General features: G+C 50.8%; 2 protein-coding genes and 1 pseudogene across 8 annotated transcripts in view; 2 read left to right on the top strand and 1 right to left on the bottom strand.

Moving 5' to 3' along the window:
* Window positions 1–9638, bottom strand: part of KIAA0319L (KIAA0319 like) — a 97109-nt gene extending 87471 nt beyond the window's left edge. The window contains exons 1-2 of one of the 2 annotated variants that reach the window (XM_005204932.5): window positions 9193–9638; window positions 6385–6551 (exon numbers count right to left, since the gene is read on the bottom strand). In XM_005204932.5, coding sequence (XP_005204989.1) covers window positions 6385–6523 — 139 coding nt within the window. In that variant the 5' untranslated portion in view covers window positions 6524–6551; window positions 9193–9638. The remainder of the gene's footprint in view (window positions 1–6384; window positions 6552–9192) is intronic. The other variant, XM_002686480.6, reaches the window with a different exon arrangement.
* On the top strand, window positions 2415–3189 carry LOC132344946 (thioredoxin, mitochondrial-like; annotated as a pseudogene).
* Window positions 9639–9750: 112 nt separating the features above from the next.
* Window positions 9751–18559, top strand: NCDN (neurochondrin). Of its 6 annotated transcripts, none has more exons than XM_010803582.4 (8): window positions 9751–9860; window positions 10118–10185; window positions 11027–11197; window positions 12297–13265; window positions 14299–14540; window positions 15084–15308; window positions 15687–15829; window positions 17039–18559. In XM_010803582.4, the coding sequence occupies exons 2-8, from the start codon at window positions 10153–10155 to the stop codon at window positions 17473–17475; spliced, it is 2220 nt and encodes a 739-aa protein (XP_010801884.1). In that variant the 5' UTR covers window positions 9751–9860; window positions 10118–10152; the 3' UTR covers window positions 17476–18559.
* The last annotated feature ends 5680 nt before the right edge of the window (window positions 18560–24239 follow it).

Here is a 24239-nt window from a genome sequence, read left to right as displayed (position 1 = left end):
TTCCAGCTTTGCTCTTTTTATTTCAGCAGCACTAATCTGCATAGAGAGTTTCCTTTATTTACCAAGCTGTTTCATAATTTTGTGCTTTTGCTCTTTCAATCCCATTGCCTGGGAATCGCCTTCAAATTCAACCCTCAGCATTCTGTCAGGCATCAGCTTCCCTGGAGAGAATGCTTTAGTCCTCCCCATTCTTCTCTAAGCTGAACGCGTCTCTGGTTGCAGCAGAACTCTGGGCACTGCACCCCTCCATCTTTTCACTCACCACATCATAGTATTTACACATCTATCTCCCTCGTTAAATGAGGAGTTCTTCCAGGGCAAGAACCACATCATACTCATCTTTATTAACCTCGTGCTTCATCCAGGACCATAATCCTAGTAAGTTCTAAAAAACTGGTTCTGAATTGAATCTTTTTTCTCTGTACTCTAAATACTTACTAACTCTGTAGTCTATTTCCCAGAAGCAAGGGAACCATAGTAAACATTTTCACAGCCAATTGTTAGCTTCAGGTGTACATTAGCCTCAATGACTCGTCTTGGTTTAGCTTTCCAAGGCTGGTTCTGGCCCTTTAAATGTTAACATATTTTTGAATTGTTATTATATATGTTAAAAGGTTAACATGTTTGTGAATTGAAATGCCAAACATTAGGTATGCTTGGAAAGAACTTAAAGAGCAACTGGGTGAGGATACTGATTTCAAAGTGAAGGGAATGGTCCTTCTCAAAGGAAAGCAGGGTGTTTGCTTTGATATCCCTACTGCACCAGTAACAGAAGTACAGAAGAGTGGCAAGACTCATGACACTGGCCGTTTCCGGTGGCCACGGAGCAACCAGAGCTAGAAGCACCAAGGGAAGGATACTGCAACTTCCAAGGACAATGAGAAGGCAACAGAGGCTTCAGGGAACATCTCGAGGGCAACCGAGGTGTCAGGGGACAAGGGGAAAATAGAAGCTTCAGAGGACAGCAATCAGGAGGTGGCAACAAAAGTAACAGATTCCAAAACAAAGGCCAGAAGCAGAGTTTTAATAAAGCATTCGGGCAGTAATGTGAAGTAGAAGATTTATTTGGCAAAAACAGCAACATGAAACTGAACATTATTTTTCACACAAAGTTAAAAGCACATTGTATTTCTATTCTGACCACTTGGCCAGTTCCCATCTCTTTGAGAGAGATAAGCTTCAGTTAAATTATTTCATCTGATTGATGACTGTCATTTATAACTGTACCACTACTTCTGTCTCAGGTATTCCTTTGGAAAAGGTGTATGGATTCATTACAAACTCTAATGTATTGCCTATAGATTATAAGATAAAGTCAAGTATGCATCTGCTGATACTTTTTAAGTTGACCTGTCTTTATATTTAGAAATGTCTCTTAATAGTAGGCTTAGCTCAGATGGTAAAGAATGGTGACTCAGATGGTAAAGACTCTGCCTGCAATGCAGGAGACCCATGTTCGATCCCTGTGTGGGAAAGATCCCCTGGAGAAGGAAATGGCAACCAACTCCAGTGTTCTTGCTTGGACAATTCCACACAAAAGAGCCTGGCAGGTTATAGTCCATGGCGTTGCAAAGAGTCAGACACAACTAAGCAACTATCACTCACTCACACTATTTATCAATATCTTAATCAGATCATGCTGTTCTCAAAGGCATTACGTCTCCTTAAAATGTCTTCCCATATCTCTGCTCTGATTGTGTTCATTCTAAACTTTCACTCTCCAATGATAGACTTTGATTTTAATGTTTAATGATTTTAATGTTTAATTTTCAAGGGACAATTCCCTTATTGCTAATTTATTATTCAGTCAACAAATATTTTTATGGTGCATCTACTATATGCCAAGCCCTTGGTACTTGCTAGGAATAGCTGACATAAGCAATAAAGGCAAAATCTCAGCTCTCAAGAAGCTGACAACCGATCGCAGGACTTTCCAAATTCTTGGGGTCACTTCACATTTGTCTCCAGATATTGATAATCCCCTCGTCCAAAATGCTATTTTAAGCCATTTAACAATAACATTAGAAAAATAGTGATTCAATGGCTCATGAGGAAAACACAGAGCATCTTTTATCGAAGTGTTATCACTGCTTCCTAGCAGTGGGTTCTGGCACTGAACCCAAAAATGAAACAAAAAAGTAGCCCATTATACATAAGTCAATGTACACCTGGGGTTCTCCCAGAGACGAAAAACTGCTAAGTGATAAACAGGAACAGGGATGAGTAACTGCAGAGCTGCTTTCTTTTGGTTAGTTTTTCAAGAATAATTTCTATAATCCATGAACTAAAGACAACAACAAACCATCAGGCATGTATTTTATCAAGTAAAAACCAAACAAATTCATAAGCAGATAAATACTGATTCAGGCTACCAACAACAGGACTTTGCTCCTATTGTTTTATTGTTGCTTTTTCAAATAGGGTCTACCCCCGCCTTATAAAAAGAGTTAACATGTACCCTGGAAAACACAGAAAAGAATCAATATAAAGAGTAATAACCAGTGGGGAGGGCTATGCTGTGCATCCCTTCACTCTCGCTGCAAGGAGATGGCTCAGCAGCTTCTCCTATGGAGGTTCCTGACCTCTGTCATCTCCGGGAAGCCCACTGAGGGTGGGTGGGCAGCCCTCGCCTCCAGGGCACTGTAGACCCCAAAAGTACAGTCCTAGTAACCTGACAGTAACACCCGGCTACTCCTGGTCGATAGACACCACCAGTGTCTGTACAAACTCTAACATCCAGGATGAACCTGACTTTCAAGACCAAGTTGTCAACACGGAGACACCAGTGGTTATGGATTTCCATGCACCGTGTTGTGGTCCCTGCAAGATCCGGGGGCCAAGATTAGAGAAAATGGTGACCAAGCAGCAGGGGAAGGAGGTGATGGCCTAGGTGGATACTGATGACCACACAGACCTCACTGTAGGGTAGGCTAACACGGTGGGCTGACACCGTGCCCACTGTGCTGGCCAGGAAGAACGGGGATGTGGTGGACAAGTTCGTGGACATCAAATGATGAGGACGAGCTGGAGACCTTCCTGAAGAAGCTGACTGGCTGACAAGCAGGAAGCATCCTGACTGCCCCTGCCCACCTGGGCCCCATGGTCCCAGGGGAACCCTGATAAAACTCACAGCCTTTCTTTGCTGGCCCTTCCCACCTCCTCCCTCTGTCCAGCCCCAAGCTTTGGAGACTAAGCCTCCAAACAAGGAGGCCAGGGTGGCCACCTGAGGGACAGGGCTGCTGCCCAGCTGAAAGAGTCGTCTCCCCCCTGCCTCCCAACCCCACCTCTGTCTGCTCCCTCCAGGGCTTTTGGCCCTGCGCTAAGGATGCTGGGACAGAGCCCTGGGGCCAGCCTGCAATAACGGTTTAGTCCTGTCTCCCTGTTCCCTTCTGATCTGAACACTGGTGTCTGGCTCATTTGCCTCCTGCATTTTCCTTTCCTGTTGCTGTTTTGTGAAAAGACAAAGAAGGAAAAAGAAACCCAAACAAGTGAAAATAAAATATATAATTCTCTCATTTTTCATAGGTCTGTAATAAAGAACTTTATGTGATCCTTCTATCGCCCACTGTGGAGAACAGACCCTGGGCCTTGTACTACATGACCCTGTATCCACACCCCCACCTCTCCTGCAGAGAGCCACATCCCTCTTTTCTCCCAGGTGCCAGGGCAGCGAACATGTGTTGGGCTGAGGGTATCCTGCAAACTCTTGACTCTGCAAGGCTCAGGACACTACTCTCCCTCACCATTAGCTGGCCCTTTGGTTCTTTGAGGCTTCACTGTGAAAAATTGGACCAATAAAGCTAGGGTTTACACTGAAAAAAAAAAAGAGAGAGATAATAATTCCACTACTCAAATATATATATATATATCTCACTTCAGACTTTCTGTTATACAAAAATATCTTTTTTTTCACAAAACTGACACCAATTTTGAACATGATTATACAATTGTGTATCATGTTTTTTCATGCTTAACATCAGGAGCATTTTCCATGTACTCGTTCTTTTAAAATGTGGATTTTTAAGTCAGATAATTATTTCACCATGTGGACAGGCCATAATTTCACCATACTCCCATTGTGGGGCAGGTAGCAGTAATGTTTTCCAACACAGAATAAATGAGTGTGGATGAATGCTCTCATTCACAACCATTTAAATATGTCCTTGAGGTAAATTCCTAAAAGGGGAATTACTAAGTCAAAGAACATGAACTTTTTTAGGATCCTGATTTATGCCAAAAAGGTCTCTATTCAAACTCTCCAGCACAACAGGAGAGCAACCACATCACCCCTTGGCAGCACTAGATATTTCTACTTTGATCTTCATCAACATGATAGGTTAAAAAGGATTTCTCATTTTACTTCGCAGCTCTTTGGTCAGTAATGAGAATGAACATTTTTTAATGTGATAAATCATTTTAATTTCTTATTTATGATACTCTGTTTATGTCTATTATTCACTTTTGCTATTAGGACATTGTGCTTTTTAAAAAATTGATCTAGAAGAGCTCTGATAAATTAAAACACACAACAAATCTGACTGTCATGTATTGCCTGCATGTTCGTTCAGTCTGAACACACATGGATCTTGGTTCTTTCATGGTAAAAGCTCCAACTTTTCTAAAAACTGGTACAATCTAATTCCCATCAGAGCCACTCCTACCAAGTACCTCTTTACCTTTATACTCAATGTGTTCCTTAGGGTGTTGTTTTTAAGCACCAGGCTCACCAGGGATATGAAAGACTAGCCCAATGAACCCACAGCACTCTGTTTAACTAACTAGCTTGGAAAATACAAAAAACACTCAGAAAAGCTTCTTCCTCCCCTATAATCAGAATCCCTCAAATAACAAGCTGTTCATTCTGGTTCAGGGCAAAAAAAGCTGGCTTTGGTCCTCTAAAAGATCACCTGTGGTTGGAAGGCAGCAAAGTAGAAGAAAAAGAGCATAAGCTCTAGAGTGGAAAAACCTGCATTTAGATTCCTGGCTCTGCTGTGCTCTTGCTGTGTGACCTTGGTCAAGTCATTTTGCTTCCCTGGGCCTCAATTTCCTAATTACAAAAAGAAATCTGTTTTAGGGTTATCATAAAGATTAAATTAAATACATAGTGTCTATAACCTGGGGTCTGGTATGCAGTAGGTTCACTTCAAAAAATGTGATTTTCCTACTCTGATGATGCTAAATCAGGTACTTATTTAATTCGAATAATCTTACATAAAATGTTGACCTGAAATAGCTAGCTGTCCCAGCAAAGCATCATCTGGGTAAAAAGTATTTAGGTCAGCTTTCTGTCAAATGCAATTTCCACTGCTATAATTATGCAATCATCAACCATCACTGCAAGACAACAAAAACCCCAAAGTTGATGTCACTGAAATTGCTAAATACAGTAATTATTTGATTCTCAAGATCATGGCCACCAACTCCTTTTGGAAAGCAATAGTAATCTTGGTAATTATAGGATCAAAAGACTGATTATAGAACCAGACAGTGGTTTCTATAACAGAAGTCTTTCGGTCATTGCCCAGAACAGCAGCATACGCAGAAGTCATTCTCACTTCCATACTCTAAAAGGAACAATATCAACAAAGAACCAAAGGAAAAAAGACAGAAACAAAAGGGCTACTTTTTGAAATTTAGCCTTTTTGGCATTTTATCCTGGCAAGAGGTAAAAGACTGGTGAAATAATCTCTAGAAGGAAACCATACTTTAAAAATCTATCAGTATAAACCCTTTCTATGGAAAAAGGTACATTCTCCTTCTAAAGTATACAGGGTAGATTCCGTCAGGAAAGGAAAGAAAGCAAAGTATCACTTATGTTCATAGCACTGTACTACACGCTTTAATTACTTTATCTTTTAAATCAAGTTGTGAGGTAGGTCTTATTCTTCCTTACGGACAACAGGTAACTTGCTCAAGGTTTTGTAGTTATTAAGTGGAAAGAAACATCCAGCTTTTGGACCCAGGTCTAACTTTGAAACCTTTATCTGTTCATTACATCTTCATGAAATCTCAAAATGATCATGCCAGTTCTCTTTTCTGAGAAGGAGCCCAGGGGCTTCCCTGGCCCAGCGGTTAAGACTGCACTTCCACTGCAGGTGGCACAGGTCCCATCCCTGGTGGGGGACGAAGAATCCCGAATGCCATGTGGCAGCAAGCCAAAAAAAATTTTTTTTTCAAAAAATGGAAAAAAGAGAAAGAACCCAATTTAAATTTTGGTCTAAAACAAAACAGACAAACAAATAAACACAACAAACTAAGTGTTCACCAAAAGGGTGACCATTTCTATCAATTACCGCTTCTGGCTCTTACTAGTCTTTAAAATGAACTGACAGACCCACACAAAATACCCTTTTTAAAAATCTTAAATATTAAAGAAAATGGTACCTGTTGACAACCACAGAGCACTGAAGCAGAAGCAAAAATAAAACAGGTACAAGCTTTTCAACTGCTTCACAGACGTCTGCCAACAAAATCTTGATAAAAGCCAAGAAGCACGGCTTGGCTTGATTCCCAGCTTCTCCATGGCCTTCCAGACAGGCAGAACCAGTCCACTAGAAAGACAGAAAAAGAAGAAATTATATGCCAAGTAATTAATAATTGATTCCTCGAAATGCAGAGTGCTAGACAGTGTGACAGATCAGGGAGAAGAGAAATTTCAAGTTTGTCTTTCACTGTTCATACCTGTCTATAAATCTCAAACCTGAGCTTTGACACAGCCTATAATTATCAGGATAAAAACATAGCAAGGGATACGAAATGAATCCACTGTAAAGCTGAAACACTTTATATTCCATTATTTTCTAATCTAACAGTTAATCATCTATGTGGAAGAGTGGAAAGTGCACCCAATTGAAAAAAAAGATCTGAGTTTCAGTTCTAGCTCTGCTAACAGCTCTGTGACTTTATCCAAATACTGTTTTTTTTATCTATGAAAAGAAGAGTTCGGAGCACCACAGGTAAACTGATCTGAAGGTTTTTCTAGCTATGTTTTTAGAAAGCTTTAATATGATTGTCATTAGGTAGGGCATGCATTCTCCAGTTTGCTATTGTCCCCACCACTCTTATCTTTAAAATCTATCCAGTTTATACTTTGATGTCACCTCCAGGATCCTTAGAATCATTAGCAATTCCTGACTTATATTCATATATCCACTCAACAAGTATTTACACAACCCCTATTTTGTACTAGGCATCCAGAATCTACGGGTTGAATGACAGGTCCCTTTTAGAAGAAAAAAAATGACTTTCCATCAGTTTCTTCTTACACAACTTCCCTATATTGTATAAATTATTATATAAATGTTGGCAGCTAATGCTGGGTTGACTGAGTTCTGAAGAAGCAATTCAAAAATCTTCTGTACTAAATATGCACCTGTCATCCACATCTAGAAAACGGCACAGACTGACAACCCCCAACCCTAGCCCAGCACTGTCTGGGTTGTATATCAATATCAGGAAACAAACACACACACAGAACTGCAAAACTAAGGTACAGCCCACCCAAGAAAAAGTTTTCACTGAGCCTTAAGCATCTGAAGGTCTTCCTCTTTCTCATTCACTTCCATCCATTCCTATTTCTAGTGGTTGTCATTGTATGTTAGGGAGCAGGGGACAGAAAGGTGTGCAGGCCAGACACATGCTCAAGGGATTATGAAGTGGAGCCTAAGTTAGAAAGTATATCCAGCAACTTAGCCTCCCAAGACAGAAAGAGTGAATGTGCATGTGAGTGCGTGTGTATCAATCTTACCCAACACATTACTGCCTACCACAAAAGGATTTTAAATTTAAGGTGACTCAACACCTGTCATCAATAGCGTGGCAGATGGGCGATAGAAGCATAAAAGAAATGAATAGGCTTTGAAAATGGGAGTAATAAACACCACCGGATTGGCAAGCTGATTAGAAGGGCAAGGTCTCACAAACCGTGCAGGAGACAGAGGCGGTTATTTTCTTGTGAACTCCAATCAGTCTTCCCTCTGAAACCTACAATTGCTTAAGGGCACAAATCTCTGCTAGGGTCCAGTCAAAGCCTGCTGACCAGAGGCAGGAACAACAACACAACACCAAGATCTAAATGGCTTGTTACAGAATCAAAGGGAAACAGCCCAGGGAGAGAACACACACCCCCACAATACTTGACAAATGAAAATCTAGAAAAGCAAGCAAGAGTTCTGGCATTTAGGGCGTTACAAGTACACCCGAAATAAAAGCACTCTCTGTTGCAGCAGCTGTTCAGACAGAGCAGGGGGTAATGTTTACTTAATACTTCAGGTTGATGGGGGATGTATCATAGTTCAGTCTGTCAGCTACATACGTGGAACTCCATTTATGTACCCAGCGATAAGATGTTTGAACAACGACAGAGCACGTCTGAAACAGCCTATTCAGCTAGTATGAGTAATCAAGAATAAAGCTCTTAAAAAAAAAAGTCTCGGATATTTGGGAAAGTTACAGAACAGACTGCCATGAATAGCTTTGCTTATATTTGCAGACATTGTTTCCCAAATAGCTGGAAAAATGAACAGATTGTTCTGGGAGGTCGTCCTTCCAACTCGTTCCCTAGCTTCCAGTCTGTTAATCAGACCAGAAAGCACAAGGAGAGTCAGTTAATACTCTTCACTAACTGCATCTGTCGTCAATTGGGCACAAGCACTGTGAGGTGAACGGAAGCAAAGCTTTCCTGGAATCTCGCCCGCGGTCTTTTCTCTCGACTTCCTTCATTTCAGCTTTGTGCTCACTGCAACCACTACAGGACCCCTCTGGGGGGCATAATTATCAGTGTCCTGAATAAGGCAGGTTTCGCAACGTAAGGAGCAAGTAGTGCTCAGCCCCGCCCCCGCTATTCAGCATCAACGTGCTGTCTTGGTGGGGAGAACACACACAAGAGACAGTAACTAGGGGCGAGGAAGGAAGGAGACCAGCAGCGTCTCGGGGCCGGTCGCTGTGTCTGTCTGTCAGGGGATGGAGGGAACAGCAGGACCAGGCTCGGGCCCCCCCAAAAATGGGCTCAGCCTGGGACTCCAGCTCGGCACCTGCAAAGCCAGAAGCAGCTGGCTGACCTAGCCGGGCCAGGAGCGCCACCTCCGGGTCCCAACACCCGGCCAGCGCACCCCCAGAAATAGCCCGTCCCGCTCGCCCCTCCCATGGGCTCGTGGTCCTCGGCCCGGCAGCCAGCCGCCCCCGGCCACCTACCGGGGCTCAGGGCCACACAGCGGGGCCCCGGCTCTCGGCGGCCTCCGCCTCCTCCCGGTCCATGGGGTCGAGGCCCCAACCTCCGCTCCCCTCACCCGGAGGAGGAGGAAAAGGAAGAAGCGAATGCGGGCTCCCCACTCGGACAGCTCGCTCTCGCCTCAGCTGCCCTGGACCGCGACGACGGCCGGAAACGCCGCCCCCTCCCACCTGCCGGTCTCAACCCGGAAACACACTCTCCATGCTAAACAAGCCCTCCTGGCCCCCCCGGAAGCTCAATTCTAGCCGCGAGCCCGCGTGGGAGGAGGGGCAGTGCTGGAGGGCAGAACTACGCACGAGCGAAGGAACCTGGGTCCCCAGGCTGTCGCCTCCCGCTCTCCAGAAGCGGTCTGCACCTTCGCCCGCCCTGCGCGAGCCCCAGGCCGCAGACTCGGGCAATACCCACAAGCAAGATGGCGGCAGCGGCAGCACCCCCTACGGCTTAGCGCCCAGCCGTGCCATTGGCTGGAGCCTGGAGTGAGGCCGCCGCGGATTGGTCGAGAGCGCTGCGGGGGTGGGGGTGGAGCTGCAGCAGCCCGGAGCCTGGAGTGGGCTACGCGACGTGAGCAGCGGCCCCAGGCTCCCGGAGCATCGCGCTCGGAGAAGACTTCGCCGCTCGGGGCCGCAGCCTGGTGAGCTCAGCCCCCTTCAGGCCCTCCCCTCCATCCCAGCCGGGGCCGCTCCGAGCCGGCGCGGATCGATGCCGACACACCCCGGGGACCCTATCGCGACATCACCGTGCCCTGTCGAGACTCCATTTTGTCACAGCCCTTCTCAACATATAGCTATATCTTTTTTTAAAAAAAAATTTGCCCTGTCATCTTTGGGGGCTGTCCCATGTCGTGGTATTGCCGTGATCTCTCCGTGACATCACCGCGCCATCGTGAAGTGTGATCTCATCGCCGCCCTGTCGTGACTTCATCAATGTCGTGTTGTGACCTGGCTGCGGCGGGACAGGTGGTGACCGCCAGAAACCCTCCTCCCCTTCTCATCTCCCCATCTCAGCGGCCCCGCTTCGATTATCCGGCTTTTGGATTATCCGTTGTCCTGGGAGCTACCCGGGACCCCTTCTTGCTTCTCCAGCCCCTGCAGGCATCCACAAGCTGGTAGCCGGATGGGGAGGGTGAGGAGAGGGAGCGCAAGGGGTTAATTCTGCTGCTGCTGCTGCTGCTGCTGCTGCTGCTTCTGCTGCTGCAGCTTCTGCCCGAGGGAGGGAAAGGAGAGGAGGCACAGAGCCTGCGGGGGCGACTGAGAGCCCTGGCTGTAGGGGTGGCGTCCCCAGAGGGGCCTCTGAGCCTTCCCTGGGTCAGCGCCCTGCGCCCTCACTTCTACTGAAGCTTGTGTCCTGTGTCTTCTAAAGAAGGGAGGGGAAAGGAAACCTAGCATGCCCTTTTCCCTCATGTCAGCCTGAGTCCGGATAATCGAACTTCACCATGTACGTTTCCATTCCTCCCTGTCCGTCCTCACCACTCCTTGTACGCCTGGTGGAGGGAAGCAAAACCTGGCCTTTGGTGCCAGGGGCAGCGGAGCAGTGGGGCCAGCCCTTTCCCGCCCCCAGGAGACTGTTGAGGAGAGCTGTCCAACTGAGCAGCAGGATGCGTGGTCCTTCTCTCCCACTTTCTGGAGGTGACCTTGGACCAGGGTCCCTTCCTCATCCCTAAGGACTTGAGGGTCCAGCCCCTTAAAGGGGCTCCCCCACGGGAGGTCAGTCCTGAGGAGTCCATCCCTCCTGATCCTCCTCCCTCTGTGCTAATCCCTCCCTCCCTCCTCCACTCCCACCCCCACCCCTCCTCTGCAGAGGGATGCTCAGTCCCTCTTGTGTTCACAGTTGGGGAAGGCGGGCATCATGGCCTCGGATTGCGAGCCAGCTCTGAACCAGGCAGAAAGCCGAAACCCCACCCTGGAGCGCTACCTGGGAGCCCTCCGTGAGGCCAAGAATGACAGCGAGCAGTTTGCAGCCCTGCTGCTAGTAAGGAACTGACTGACAGCTGGGAGGTGGGAAGGGCTGGGTGGTTGGGCCCTCTAGGAATGGGGTCAGCAAGTCCCCAGGGATATATAGGTGCCGCTGGTAAACCTGGAGGCACCAAAGAAGGTCCAAGGCACCTACCTGTGGACTCATTTTTGCTCCCGCTGCATATGGGAGCAAAGGGGGAAATCAGGGTGAATAAAGCTTGTGGCTCTTAGAAGCCTTGGAGGAGGCTGCCTGGGTCTGCTCTTTGGGGCGTCCCAGAGCATATGGGAGCTGACTCATAGGGTAATAGCAGCAGGTAGTAACTAGTGCAGAATACTTGATGGCTGGGGATGCATGTTCTGGAGATGGAGAGTCGCAGGACTGAAAGTGACTGGGAAAGGGTCCCTGGGGATGGCCAGAATGGGTATGTAGGTTGAGGATGAAGGAGCTGGTTTGGGGCTCAGCCCTATTGGAAGAACCCAGGCTGGGGACAGCAGAACAGGAGCTGCAGTGCTGGGAAGGGGGGGCTGGTGTGTGGGGGGGTGAAGGGAGGAGGGAGTACAGCCTGCTTGTTTGCCATGGCAACAGGGAGACGGCTCCGGAGTCAAGGGCTCACACTGCAGCAGAGGAGGTGTTTAGGTGAAATGTAAGGGGAAATGTTTTGACAGGCAGAGCGGCGAGACACAGGAGCCATTTCCTCTGAGAAGGTGGCGGGAATGGATGAGACACTTCTCAAGGGAGTGATTAGAGAGGGACCCCAAGTCCTTGGAGAATTTTAAACACTTGAGTTCCAACCTCTTGCAACTCAGATGTTGGGCCTCTAGCTCAGACATCAAGAACTTTCCAGCTAACGGGGTCACGACATGACAGGAAGAACAGTTGAGGAGGACTGGACCTTCCTTCTGCAGGGTTCCTAGAGGAGGGATCCCAGAGGCCACACTTGTCTGCCTCAGGGGAGAAGCAAGGAGCTGGATAAGGTGATCTCTGGGAGGCTTCCTGACCCCAGAGTGAGTCCTGTTACATAACCTAGTCCTGCTGATGGTCCACCCCCAGAGTGCAGGGCAGAGTCTTTGCCAGCCCTTCCTTCCATCCTGCTGATCACACATACTTCCCTCAGGTGACCAAGGCAGTCAAAGCAGGTGACATCGATGCCAAAACTCGGCGGCGGATCTTTGATGCCGTCGGTTTCACCTTCCCCAATCGACTCCTGACCACCAAGGAGGCGCCGGATGGCTGCCCCGACCACGTTCTCCGGGCCCTGGGCGTGGCCCTGCTGGCCTGCTTCTGCAGTGACCCTGAACTAGCCGCCCATCCCCAGGTCCTGAACAAGATCCCCATCCTTAGCACCTTCCTCACAGCCCGGGGGGACCCTGACGATGCTGCCCGCCGTTCCATGGTCGATGACACCTACCAGTGCCTGACAGCCGTGGCAGGCACCCCCCGTGGGCCCCGACACCTCATTGCTGGAGGCACCGTGTCTGCCCTGTGTCAGGCGTACCTAGGGCACGGCTACGGCTTTGACCAGGCCCTGGCACTCCTGGTGGGGCTGCTGGCTGCTGCTGAGACACAGTGCTGGAAGGAGGCGGAGCCCGACCTGCTGGCTGTTTTGCGGGGCCTCAGCGAAGATTTCCAGAAAGCCGAGGATGCCAGCAAGTTTGAGCTCTGCCAGCTGCTGCCCCTCTTTCTGCCCCCAACAACCGTGCCCTCTGAGTGCCTCCGGGATCTGCAGGCTGGGCTGGCACGCATCCTGGGCAGCAAGCTGAGCTCCTGGCAGCGCAACCCTGCACTGAAGCTGGCCGCCCGCCTGGCACACGCCTGCGGCTCCGACTGGATCCCAGCGGGCAACTCCGGGAGCAAGTTCCTGGCCCTGCTGGTGAACCTGGCATGCGTGGAGGTGCGGCTGGCACTGGAAGAGACGGGCACAGAGGTGAAAGAGGATGTGGTGACCGCCTGCTACGCCCTCATGGAGCTGGGCATCCAGGAATGCACCCGCTGTGAGCAGTCGCTGCTTAAGGAGCCTCAGAAGGTGCAGCTTGTGAGCATCATGAAGGAGGCCATCGGGGCTGTCATCCACTACCTGCAGCAGGTGAGGGCGGGGGCGGGGGGGGGCATGGAGGGGGAGAGGGGCTTGTGCAGCGGGGAGCCAGAGCAAGGGAGAGAGCGAAGTGAAACCTCGGCCCTGGGTGTACGGCTGATCCTGCAGCACTCCAGGGAGTAGTGTGTGGCGAGCCTCCCTCTCCCTCCTCCCTCCTTCCCTCCCTGAGCCTCCACACAAGCACCACACCACACACCATATGTGCACTCACATCACAGTACACACACGCACACACAACACAGAAGCCTCCCACTCACAACCCTCCCCCCGATCCACACACACTCTAGTGAAGCAGCCTGTCCTGCTCAGGCTGCAGCGTTGTCTTACACACGTACACATACAAACAGGAGCCAGGCTGCCGGTTCCTGACCTCCCTGCCCAACTCCCATTTGATCACCTCCCCCAACACCCCTCCCCGCTTCTGTCCGAGAGTCCAGCTCTCCTGTCCCATGGGGCTTCACTCAGAACTCTGGTCTCTAGTAGCCTGTTCCAGCCACTGAACTCAGCCCCTGACCTCCCACCTACCACGCCAAGCTCTCTCATGGTCTCATTCTTTCTGACTTAGCCCAAAGCGGGGCTTCTCTCCCACCACTCGCACCACTGCCACCAGTAGGGATGTTTCCTCAGTAGCCGGGGCCTGGCCTCCCCCCCCATACCTCCCACCTCCATGAGGTATGTGCGATCACCCCTGGTCAGAGCTGGGTGTTGACCAAGAGGGAGTGTTTATCTAGCCGTGGACCTGTGGGTGTCCTCGCCTTGAGGTGCTTTAGAGGTTGAGTGCCAGCGAGTGCAGGGCCGTGTCCTCTGGAGTCCAGTTGGCTCAGCAGGCCTGCGCGGAGGGCCTGCTCTGCGCCAGGCCCCTGTTGAGTGAGCGTGTCCCAGCCATGTGCTGGGTTCTGGGCCCAAAGGGCTGGCCTTTGCAGAGCTTGCAGGCCAGAATTTCCTAGTTGTGTTATTCCAGCACGCTGGCCGGGCAGGGGAGGGTCTCTGGTTCTGCTCCATCTCAGGGCTCCTCTGGTAACAGGTAGGGCCAGAGAAGCAGAAGGAGCCCTTTGTGTTTGCCTCCGTGCGGATCCTGGGTGCCTGGCTGGCCGAGGAGACCTCGTCCCTGCGCAAGGAGGTCTGCCAGCTGCTGCCCTTCCTCGTCCGCTATGCCAAGACCCTCTACGAGGAGGCTGAGGAAGCCAACGACCTTTCCCAGCAGGTGGCCACCCTGGCCATCTCCCCTACCACCCCTGGGCCCACCTGGCCCGGGGACGCGCTCCGGTGAGTTTGTGCTTACGGTCTGTTGAGCCAGAATGTTCTAAAGGAAGGGTTGTGACAGGGACACCTCCTCTCTCCCCAAACTCGGGTGTGCTGGGCTTCCTGACTGGGGCATGGGTTTGGTATTCTTTCTTTTTGGGGGAGTAGAGGGGGATTGTTCCCACAGAACACCTGGGCTTCCTAAGTCTCACTTGCCAAGCCCAGATTGTTCTGTAGAGAGAGAACTCCAGCTTATTAAGCATCCGCTGCCTGCCAGGCATTTTATTTCACCCTTTACCAAAACTTGGTCCTCCCAGCACCCCAGGACAGGAGTCTCATCCACGTCTTCAGGGTGAGGAAGCAGACTCCTAGAGGTTAAGGTCACGTGCCCACACTCACAGCCCAGGTTTGAGCCCAGGCCTATACTCCGAAGTCTGTGTTCTTTCTACAGTGCCTACAAGGACATGTTCTCCTTCTCCCCGACTTCTGTTCCTCTTTGATGGGGTGCCCCCCCCCGAAGGGAATCCTGGTGCCTTCATCTCACCCCTCACATTTCTGTCCCCCCAGGCTCCTCTTGCCCGGCTGGTGCCACCTGACCGTCGAGGATGGGCCCCGGGAGATCCTGATCAAGGAGGGGGCCCCCTCCCTTCTGTGCAAGTACTTCCTGCAACAGTGGGAACTCACCTCCCCCGGCCACGACACCTCAGTGCTGCCTGACAGCGTGGAGATCGGCCTGCAGACCTGCTGTCACATTTTCCTCAACCTCGTGGTCACTGCACCAGGGCTGATCAAGTGAGGCTGGGGAGGAGGTTGGAGGAAGCAGGGACCCTGCTCAGACTTGCTGCAGTCTTGGTCTCTTCCTCTGCTTCCCTGGGCCCATGGGTTCCTGTTAACGTTAGAACCAAAGGGCCTTGGAATAGAGAGAGCCACCCCGCACTGGGATCTGGCATGTGTGGAACTCCCCCTGGGCGTGTATGTCTACCTGCTCCGGCCATAACCCAGTCTGTGCTCCCCAGATGCTGCAGAAGGGGGCCCACAGTTAACTGTTCACCATGCTGCCTAATTCCTTGCCAAACCCTGGCCTGGTGAAACTGGGAGCCCAGGTTGCCCCAGGGCTTGGTCTGGGTCCACTCATCCCCTGCCTCCCGTCTTTGCTCCCTTTCTCCCCAGGCGGGATGCCTGCTTCACTTCTCTGATGAACACCCTGATGGCGTCGCTGCCTTCACTGGTTCAGCAGCAGGGGAGGCTGCTTCTGGCTGCCAACGTGGCTACCCTGGGCCTCCTCATGGCCCGGCTCCTGAGCACCTCTCCAGGTAAGCCCCTGGGGACCCAGTCCGAACAGATGGAATGCCTGGGTGGACGCAGAAGACCAGGCTGTGTTCTGGGCACAAGTCATCATTTTTCTGAAAATGGTTTTACAGAATTTTCCAATCAATCTCTGAAGTGCACCTCCATCCCCCGCCCCGCCCCACCCTTCTTCCCCGCATGATAATAACATCTTCTTCCTTCTATAGACTTTGAAGGCAAGGCCTGGTGGGTGTAAGTACAGGCCAGCTCTCAGGCACAGGCATAAGCACCTGGAACCCCCAGCAGCCCGAGGAATCTGAATTCTGTGTTTTCAAGGTGGAGCCGCCCCCACCCAGGCCCTGAGTCAGAAACACGACTTCTCTCCATTGAGGTTTTTCTCTGCTCAGCGCTTCACCTCCCTCATGACAGGCTTCAGTGCTCTTTGAGCACGTCCCTCCCTCCCCGCCCGCGCCTCACTCTGGCTGTGTGCAGGTTGGGGGGGCATCCGCTCCAGCCCCCTACCAGCCCTCTGTGTCTCCCACTTTGGCCGTGGGTGTCTGCTTGGGTCCCTGTGTCCCCGCCTGTTCCCTGTACCCCATCTGTCAGGTTGGAGGAGCTGCACAGATGCCTGGGAACAGAGTGTAATGAGCCCGTATCCTCAGCAGCCTCTGTTCCCTGTGCGGGGGGATCCCAGTAGGGTGCCTGGCAGCTGGAAGAGGGGCATGTCCCAGTGGATCAGGAGCCCCACCCCACCCTACCTGACCCTCTCGCCCTGAGCTCCCTCAGATCCAGGCTGCGTCTCCACAGCCCCTGAGTAGAGCCCCCAGTGCTGGTTAGCCCGACAGCCTCGGGAGAGCGTCTGCAGTGCAAGGGGCATAGTAGCCCTGCAGGCCAGTGAGCCAAGCCCATGGTCCCCTCTGGCACCTTCTTCTGGCCTAAGAACCAAATTGCCACACCCCCCTCATTGCTGAAGGGCTGGGCCCAGCAGAAGCTCCCATCACCACTCAGACTGTAGCAGGGTCCGACCACGAGGTAGAGTGCCAAGATTATTACATTTCATTCTCATGACAAGAGTTCTAAGATTAGCACCACTGGCCCCATTTTACTCGTGGGAAGAAACCAGACCCAGAAAGTGAATTACCTGAGGTCCCACCAGGACGGGGGGAAGGGCAGGGGGGATCCGGTGAGGCCGCCAGCCCCTCTGGTTCATGCCCCTCTCCCTGCTTGCCTTCCAGCTCTGCAGGGGACGCCCGCATCCCGAGGTTTCTTCGCAGCTGCCATCCTCTTCCTGTCGCAATCCCACGTGGCCCGGGCCACGCCCGGCTCAGAGCAGGCAGTGCTGGCCCTGTCCCCCGACTACGAGGGCGTCTGGGCGGATCTGCAGGAGCTCTGGTTCCTGGGCATGCAGGCCTTCACGGGCTGCGTGCCCCTGCTTCCCTGGCTGGCCCCTGCCGCCCTGCGCTCCCGCTGGCCCCAGGAGCTGCTGCAGCTGCTGGGCAGCGTCAGCCCCAACTCTGTCAAGCCTGAGATGGTGGCTGCCTATCAGGGCGTCCTGGTTGAGCTGGCAAGGGCCAACCGGCTGTGCCGGGAGGCCATGAGGCTGCAGGCCGGGGAGGAGACTGCCAGCCACTACCGCATGGCCGCCCTGGAGCAGTGCCTGGCCGAGCCCTGAGGGGGCATCCACTGGGGACAGACCTGGGGGTGGGCAGCGAGGGAGGAGGGAGGAGGCATCTCCCCTGAAGCCCCCCAGTTAGACCCCCCTCCCCAAACTTCCCCCCCAAACACCCCAGCTTTCTGGCTTTTCTGAGGGGTGAGGGCATGGCGCCCACTCTTCAAGTGTAAGGAACTGCGTCACGCCCCCTGGGCCCACTCTGGGCCAGGGATTGACTTGGAAATCAGCGTGGCTGTCCCCGCCAGGTTGGGGGAGGTGGGAGCAGCCCCAAGAGAGGGTGGGCACTAGGTGTCATTTTGCCGGAATGTCTCGCTCCCTCGTAGGAGAGAGGCCCCCAAATGGGACAGGGCTGGCAGGAGCCGGCTGCCTCGGCCCATGCGCCCTGCCGGCCAGGGCGTGGGCTCCCCAAGACCATGGTGCCCCTCTGGCCTCCCAGGTCCACGTCCTTTAAATTGGCCATTTGGTTCTTGCCCTTGGCCCCCTTGGGCAGAGAGCAGGCTCAGGCCGTTGACATTGCAGTTCTTCCTGTCAACTTCAGTGATCCAGGGTCTGAACTGCCCCAACCTTCCGGGGGAACCTGGGGCAGACAGGCCTGGTGGGGGGGTCAGGAAACCTCCTTCCATGTGAGCTTCCTTGAGGGGACCCAGGAGCCCTTGAGCCCTGGTCTCTAAGCTTTTGTGTCGTGTTGCAGCAGAGTGACAGTGGGGGCTGGGGAGTTATTTATTTTGCCTGTCCTTATCCCTGCTTGGACTCCCAAGCACCTGATCCCTGTCCCCTTGGTGCCATCTGGCCTGGCTGGAGCCAGGAGCCGGAAGGATGCTTTCCCAGAATCCGCATGTTCCCCTAGTGACTGCACCCCATCGCCATCGTGGTGCCTGGCTTCCACTCCCACCCCCGCTGATGATTGCTCTCTGCCGAGAGACGCGACTGGCGGCTCCAGCAGGGACTACCTTTCTTACAAACCCAGGGGACCCCCCAACCTGACCCCTTGCTTCCCTCTTCCCTCCCCCAGTGCGTTCTGTGATCACCAAGTTCAAAGCTGTGCAATGTGGACACTCAATAAATGTTCATTGGTGACAAAACAGCTCCTGTGTGGTCTGTCCTGCACCTTCTTCCCTCCGGGCCCCAGCAGCTCACAACACACATGCCCTGCTAATCACAGTTCACAAGTGCCCTCTCATTCAGTCCCCCCAAGAATCCAATGAAGCAAGTGTCATCCCGATTCTGAAGAAACTGAGGTGCCAGGAGATTTGCTCAAAGTGTTGCAGCCTGTAAGTCCCAGAGCCAAGGCTCCATCCAGGCCATCCAACTTCTCAGCCCGCACCCTTCAATGGCAGAGCAGGTGGCAAACTCATGTTGATGTGGTGAGGCCTGGATGGGCGAGGGGAAACTTGTGCTCTTTTGTCCAAATGAAGTGCTGCCCCTCCAGGCCAGCAGGTTGCTGCCCCTCCAGGCCAGCAGGTTGCTGCCAAGTTAGCTGTCACCTCCTCCAGTGTTTAAAGAGAAGTCAAAAATCTGTTTTTAATGTGAAATCTGATTTTGAATGTTGATATTTTAATTAAATCATCACTACCCCAACAAAACATCTGCAGGCCAAATGTGACTTTCAGGCAGCCAGCTGTTCATTTCCGTTGTATGCCAAGTGAGAAGGGGAAATATCTGAGAGCGTCACTGGGGCCTGGACTGGAGCACCCACTGCCTCCCCAGGCCTGAACCAAAGCTGTAAGGCTGGAGCCAGACCAGTCCCAGGTCCACACTCTACAGACCCTTCTCCCCCTAGGCCCTCAAGCCTACAAGCATTCGTTGAGCATTTTCTAAGTACCTACCTGTGGTTGGCTATGCATAGATAGCAAAATTGATTTATCTATTGGATGTACTCAAAGTTGTGTCCTTGGCATGGAGTCCCTGAAGTCCCTGAAAAGTATGAAGTCAGACCCTGTCCGCCAAGCAGCTTAAAGTCTAGAGGGGAAACAGAGAAGGCAAAGGGCAACTCCTAAAGACTTAGGCAGTTGCTTCTATGAGGGGGTCTGTATAGCGTGGCTGGAATATGAGATCCCCTCAGCCTGGCTGAATCACTCCAGGAAAATTCAGAGGAGCTATCTGTGGTGAGACCTGAGGGGAGAAGGAGCTTGCCAGATGCACAAACAGAAGAACAGGAACTTGGGAACTGCAAGTAGGGGAGTGTGAGGTGCAGAGTGGTGGAAGATGAGGTTGGACCAATGGGCAAGGGCCAGGTCTTACAAATTCTGATGTGCCATGTCTAGGAGCTTAGATGGGAATCATGCTGAGGCTTTAGATTTTTTAGCAGATTGAGTGTGACTCTGTTTGCGTTGTAGAAAGATGACTTTGGCGGCAAGAGGGACGACTGAGGCAGAGAACTTGGAGAGGAGTTAGTAAGTCTGAATTAAGCCAGTGGCCATGAGGGTGGAGAAAGTAAGGGTGGTCGGCGTTAATTAGTTGGCTTGGTGATTAACTGGAAGTGAAGAGTGATGAAGAGAAAGGATGACTCCCAGGTTCCTGTTCTGGGCCAATGAGTGACTAACGGGGCCATTCACTGTCATGGGGAGAAAAACAGGTTTGTGCAAAATGTAAGCTCGTCTTGGTAAATGGTGAATTTGCACTGCTGATATCCAGGGGGAATTGTCTCTCTGCAGTCTGGAGCTTGGCGAGAGGCCTGGGCAAGTGACAGATTCAGGAGTTGTCGGGATCAGCAGTCCTTAAAGTGATGGAAGTGACTGAGATCATCTGGGGAGGTGAAAAGAGAAGGGAAGGGCGCCCCAAAGCCAAGGACAACTGCCCCTGGTCCCTGCTCTCAAAATACTCTCCCTCATCTGGTGGAGAAGACAAACACTGCAGAAATCCTCAAAATGCAAGGCAGACTGGAGTCTGTACTTGGGTGAGGGTTGGTCGGAGAGTTCTTGACTCTGGAACGCGAGGAGGGCTAGGCTGCCAAGTAACACCAAGTTTGCTCCTGGTAATTCAGCACCAAAGGAGAAGGGGGCACGTGAGCTGCAGTTGTGAGATCTGACCACCAGGTGGAGCCTGAGTATCTCCTTGTGCCTGATTTCCCCTACCCTGCATGCCACCAGGCCAAGAGCAGAAAGCTGTCAAAGGCAGGCAGGAGGGTGGCTGTGTTAACAATAAAGGAGGCAGGCCTGAGTCCTTTCTTAACATAAACTCCTACTGCAAACTCACTTTTTGAAAAGAGAGGGAAAGATTTGAGCCTGGGAGAAGAGCAATAGGGCTATTTGAACATGCATACCTACGTGTAAATATATGTCCTGTGTCCCCACGTGTATGTGTTTCTCATAAGTGTCTCTGTGCATGTTGTGTGCCCTGTGTGTCCAGGAGTGTCTGCATATGGACCCTGTGCACATTCCAGGCCCCCATATGTGTGCATGTGTTGCAGAGAGTGGGCAACTGGCAATGCCCACCTCCATGCCTCAGAAAGTGAGGAGGTCCTGGACAAGAAAGGGAATAGAGTCTGCAACCAGGAAATTTTGAGGATCCTCCAAAGAGCAAACCATGAAGAACATCCCTCTCCTCAGAAGCCATAAGCAAAATCACTCACTGATCATAATGTGACTTGTCCACACTTTACCTGGGCTCTATGTCTAGTAACCCAGAGTCATGTTCACATGTGTGCATGCTCAGTCGTATCTGACTCTTTTGTGACCCCACAGACTACAGCCCGCCAGGCTCCTCGGTCCATGGAATTTTCCACGTAAGAATACTGAGTGTGTCGCCACTTCCTACTCCAGGGGATCTTCCCGACCCAGGGATCGAACCCGTGTCTCTTGTGTGTCCTGCATTGACAGGAGGATTCTGTACCACTGAGCCACCTGGGAAGACATATTCATTTAGAAATCTTCCTAAAGGAGCTTAGGAATAGGCTGAGGAATTCATAAACTCACCCATTCATTCATTCATCATTTATTTAATAAGCCTTTACTCACCACCTGCTGTGTACCAAACCCAGCGCTAGACTAGACATATTTTCTGTTTCAACTTTCTTCTTGTAAACTGGTTCATGAGGCAGGAAAGGAAAATTAGTTGCAGCTGCAAAGAGCCTAAAATGCCAATTACGGTGTTTCAATTTTTTTGTTCAATTTTTCAATTTTGAAGATGGGCCATGAGGAGCCCCAGGAGAGTTTTCAGCCAGGAAGTAACATGGTCCAGTCACTTTTGTTGAAGAAGAGAAATGAAAGAAGACAGGAGACCAGTTTGAGGTAGGGGGTTGTTGCAATGGTCCAGGCAGTGGTTCCCAGGCTTTATTGTACTGCTGAGTCACCTCACAGGCTTATGGCTGGGCCCCTTGCCCAGAGTTCCTAATTCAGTAGGTCTGGGTGGGGTCTAAGAACTGACACTTTTAACAAGTTCCAGAAGTTGTAGGTGATGCTGGGTCAGAGACCACACTTTGAGAACAACTTGTCTAAAAGGAAGAGTATGGCAGCTTAAGATGCTGACAGAGGATGAAGAGAGATGTTTAAGAATTAGAAATGATGATCCTCTATGAGGATTAGGGGCTTCCCTTGTGGCTCAGCTGGTAAAGAATCCACCTGCAATGCGGGAGACCTGGATTTGATCCCTGGGTTGGGAAAATCCCCTGGAGAAGGGAAAGGCTACCGACTCTAGTAGCTTATGGAGGTGAGGCAAAGGACAGAGCCTGGGATGGCTCTTTTTAATTTGAAGAATGGCGGTACCATTTACAGAACTCTAGAACATGGGAGGAGAAGCAGGTTGGAGTTGGTGGTGGTGGTAGAGATGTTTGACTTCAGTTTGGGGTTCCGAAGGTCTCGGCTGCAACAAGTTGTCTGGAGGGAATAGCCAGTAGGCAATGGCCCCTGTGGGTCTGGATTTCTAGTGAGAGATACAGACTGGAGATAACAAGGTTGGTAGATAACGATGGGCAGGGAGTCATTAAAGTATTGAAAGGGGATGAACTCACTAGTGAAGAGGGTAGCTAGGAAGAAAAGGTAGAAGCTACAACTCAGGATGAATAAGTGACCTTAGGGTGTGGTTGAAAAGAGGGGAGATAGAAGAGAAGATTGAGAAAGGGTCAGGAAAGAGGAGAAATAAGCAGGAAGGAGTTGTCTTAAACTGCAAGGAAGTAGGGTGAGGAAAGGCACTGGGCAGGCAGCTTTTCTGGTCATTCTGGCCTTCCTAAGCCTACTGGGGAGAGCAGGAGATGCCCAGAGCTGGCACAGGCATCATAAGTCTCACTGGTCCTGGACGTTTCCCAAAGGCATCCACCGACCTGCATGCACGTGCTGTCACACGTACACCTGTCCTGGAGCCTGATGTCTAGTGTCCTGTGGGGAAGAGGGGTCTCCCCACAGACCCCCACATCCATGTAGATATACACACACATACTCCTGACTTCTTATCTGCCCTGGGCATGAGGTTGCAAAATTGCTGCCCAATTTTGCTTTCTCTATCACCTTAGCTGGTGGTTTCAGCTTCTGGAAAGTTCCTAGTGATGAAACTTTGGCTGTTTCTAGCCTCCTCCTTCCCCTAAAGCCTCCCAGACTGAGATGACCCAGACCTGAGCTCTGCACCCGAGGTGTGCCTTTTGCAAAACACCCCTCAGGTCTCCTCCACACACCTCCCAATCTCTATCTCCCTTTCTCCTCTAATCTAGCTCACTATTTTAATCTTTACTTTCTTATCCTCCACTTCATTAGAAAGGGGTCTAAGAAAACATCTAGTCCACTCTTCCCTCCCATATTGTTGTTGTTGAAGTTGCAGAAACTGAGATCAGAGAGGAAAGGGGGCTTGCTCAGAATCACACAGTTCATCAGAGTCAGGACTAGATTCTAGGCACCTGAATCTAAGGCAATACATAACAGTGATTCTGAACACAGAAAGAGGCTAGAGGCAGACTGCTCCAGCTCTGCCACTCAGCTAGCTCCTTGACCTCGGGCAAGTCATGTCACTTCTCTGTACCTCACTTATCTCACCTGAGAATAGGGGTGATAAGGGTTTCTATCTCATAGGGTTGTTGTGAGCATTAAATAACTCAATATTCATCAAGTATTTAGCATACAGTCTGACACAGTATGTCATAAGTTGTGATTATTTCTATTCAAACCTAGACAGCATATTAAAAAGCAGAGACATCACTTTGCCTACAAAGGTCCGTTATAGACAAAGCTATGGTTTTTCCAGTAGTCATGTACAGATATGAGAGTTGGATCATAAAGAAGGCTGAGCACTGAAGATGGATGCTTTCAAACAGCGGTGCTGGAGAATACTCTTGAGAGTCCCTTGGACAGCAAGGAGATCCAGCCAATCCTAAAGGAAATCAACTCTGAATACTCATTGGAAGGATTGAGGCTGAAGCTCCAATACTTTGGCCACCTGATGTGAAGAGCCGACTAATTGAAAAAGACCCTGATGCTGGGAAAGATTGAGGGCAGGAGGGAGAAGTGGGTGACAGAGGATGAGATGGTTGGATGGAATCATCCACACAAAGGACATGAGTGAGCAAATTCCAGGAGATAGTGAAGGATGGGGAAACCTGGTGAGCTGCAGTTCATGCGGTTGGGGAGTCGGACGTGAGTTAGCAACTGAACAACATTCCTACTCTGCCCTGGTCGGAGTATCTTCTTGCCATTTTTTTTTTTTTTTTTAAATTTTTGGCAGTGCCACGTGGCATGTGGGATTTAAGTTCCCCAGCCAGGGATCTAACCCACACCCCCTGCCATGGAAGCACAAAGTCTTAACCACTGGACTGCCAGGGAAGATCCCAACTTTTTTTTTTT

The sequence above is a fragment of the Bos taurus genome, chromosome 3 (genome assembly GCF_002263795.3).
Source record: "Bos taurus isolate L1 Dominette 01449 registration number 42190680 breed Hereford chromosome 3, ARS-UCD2.0, whole genome shotgun sequence".
NCBI lineage: Eukaryota > Metazoa > Chordata > Mammalia > Artiodactyla > Bovidae > Bos > Bos taurus.
Note: the sequence above shows the minus strand (reverse complement) of the source record. Positions and strands in the feature narration are given on the sequence as shown.

Coding starts and splice junctions, on each gene's coding strand:
- NCDN (XM_010803582.4), top strand. CDS start 10,153: ATGTCGTGTTGTGACCTGGCTGCGGCGGGACAG. Junction 13,266..14,298: donor TCATCCACTACCTGCAGCAG/GTGAGGGCGGGG, acceptor CTCTGGTAACAG/GTAGGGCCAGAGAAGCAGAA. Junction 15,830..17,038: donor GCTCCTGAGCACCTCTCCAG/GTAAGCCCCTGG, acceptor CTTGCCTTCCAG/CTCTGCAGGGGACGCCCGCA.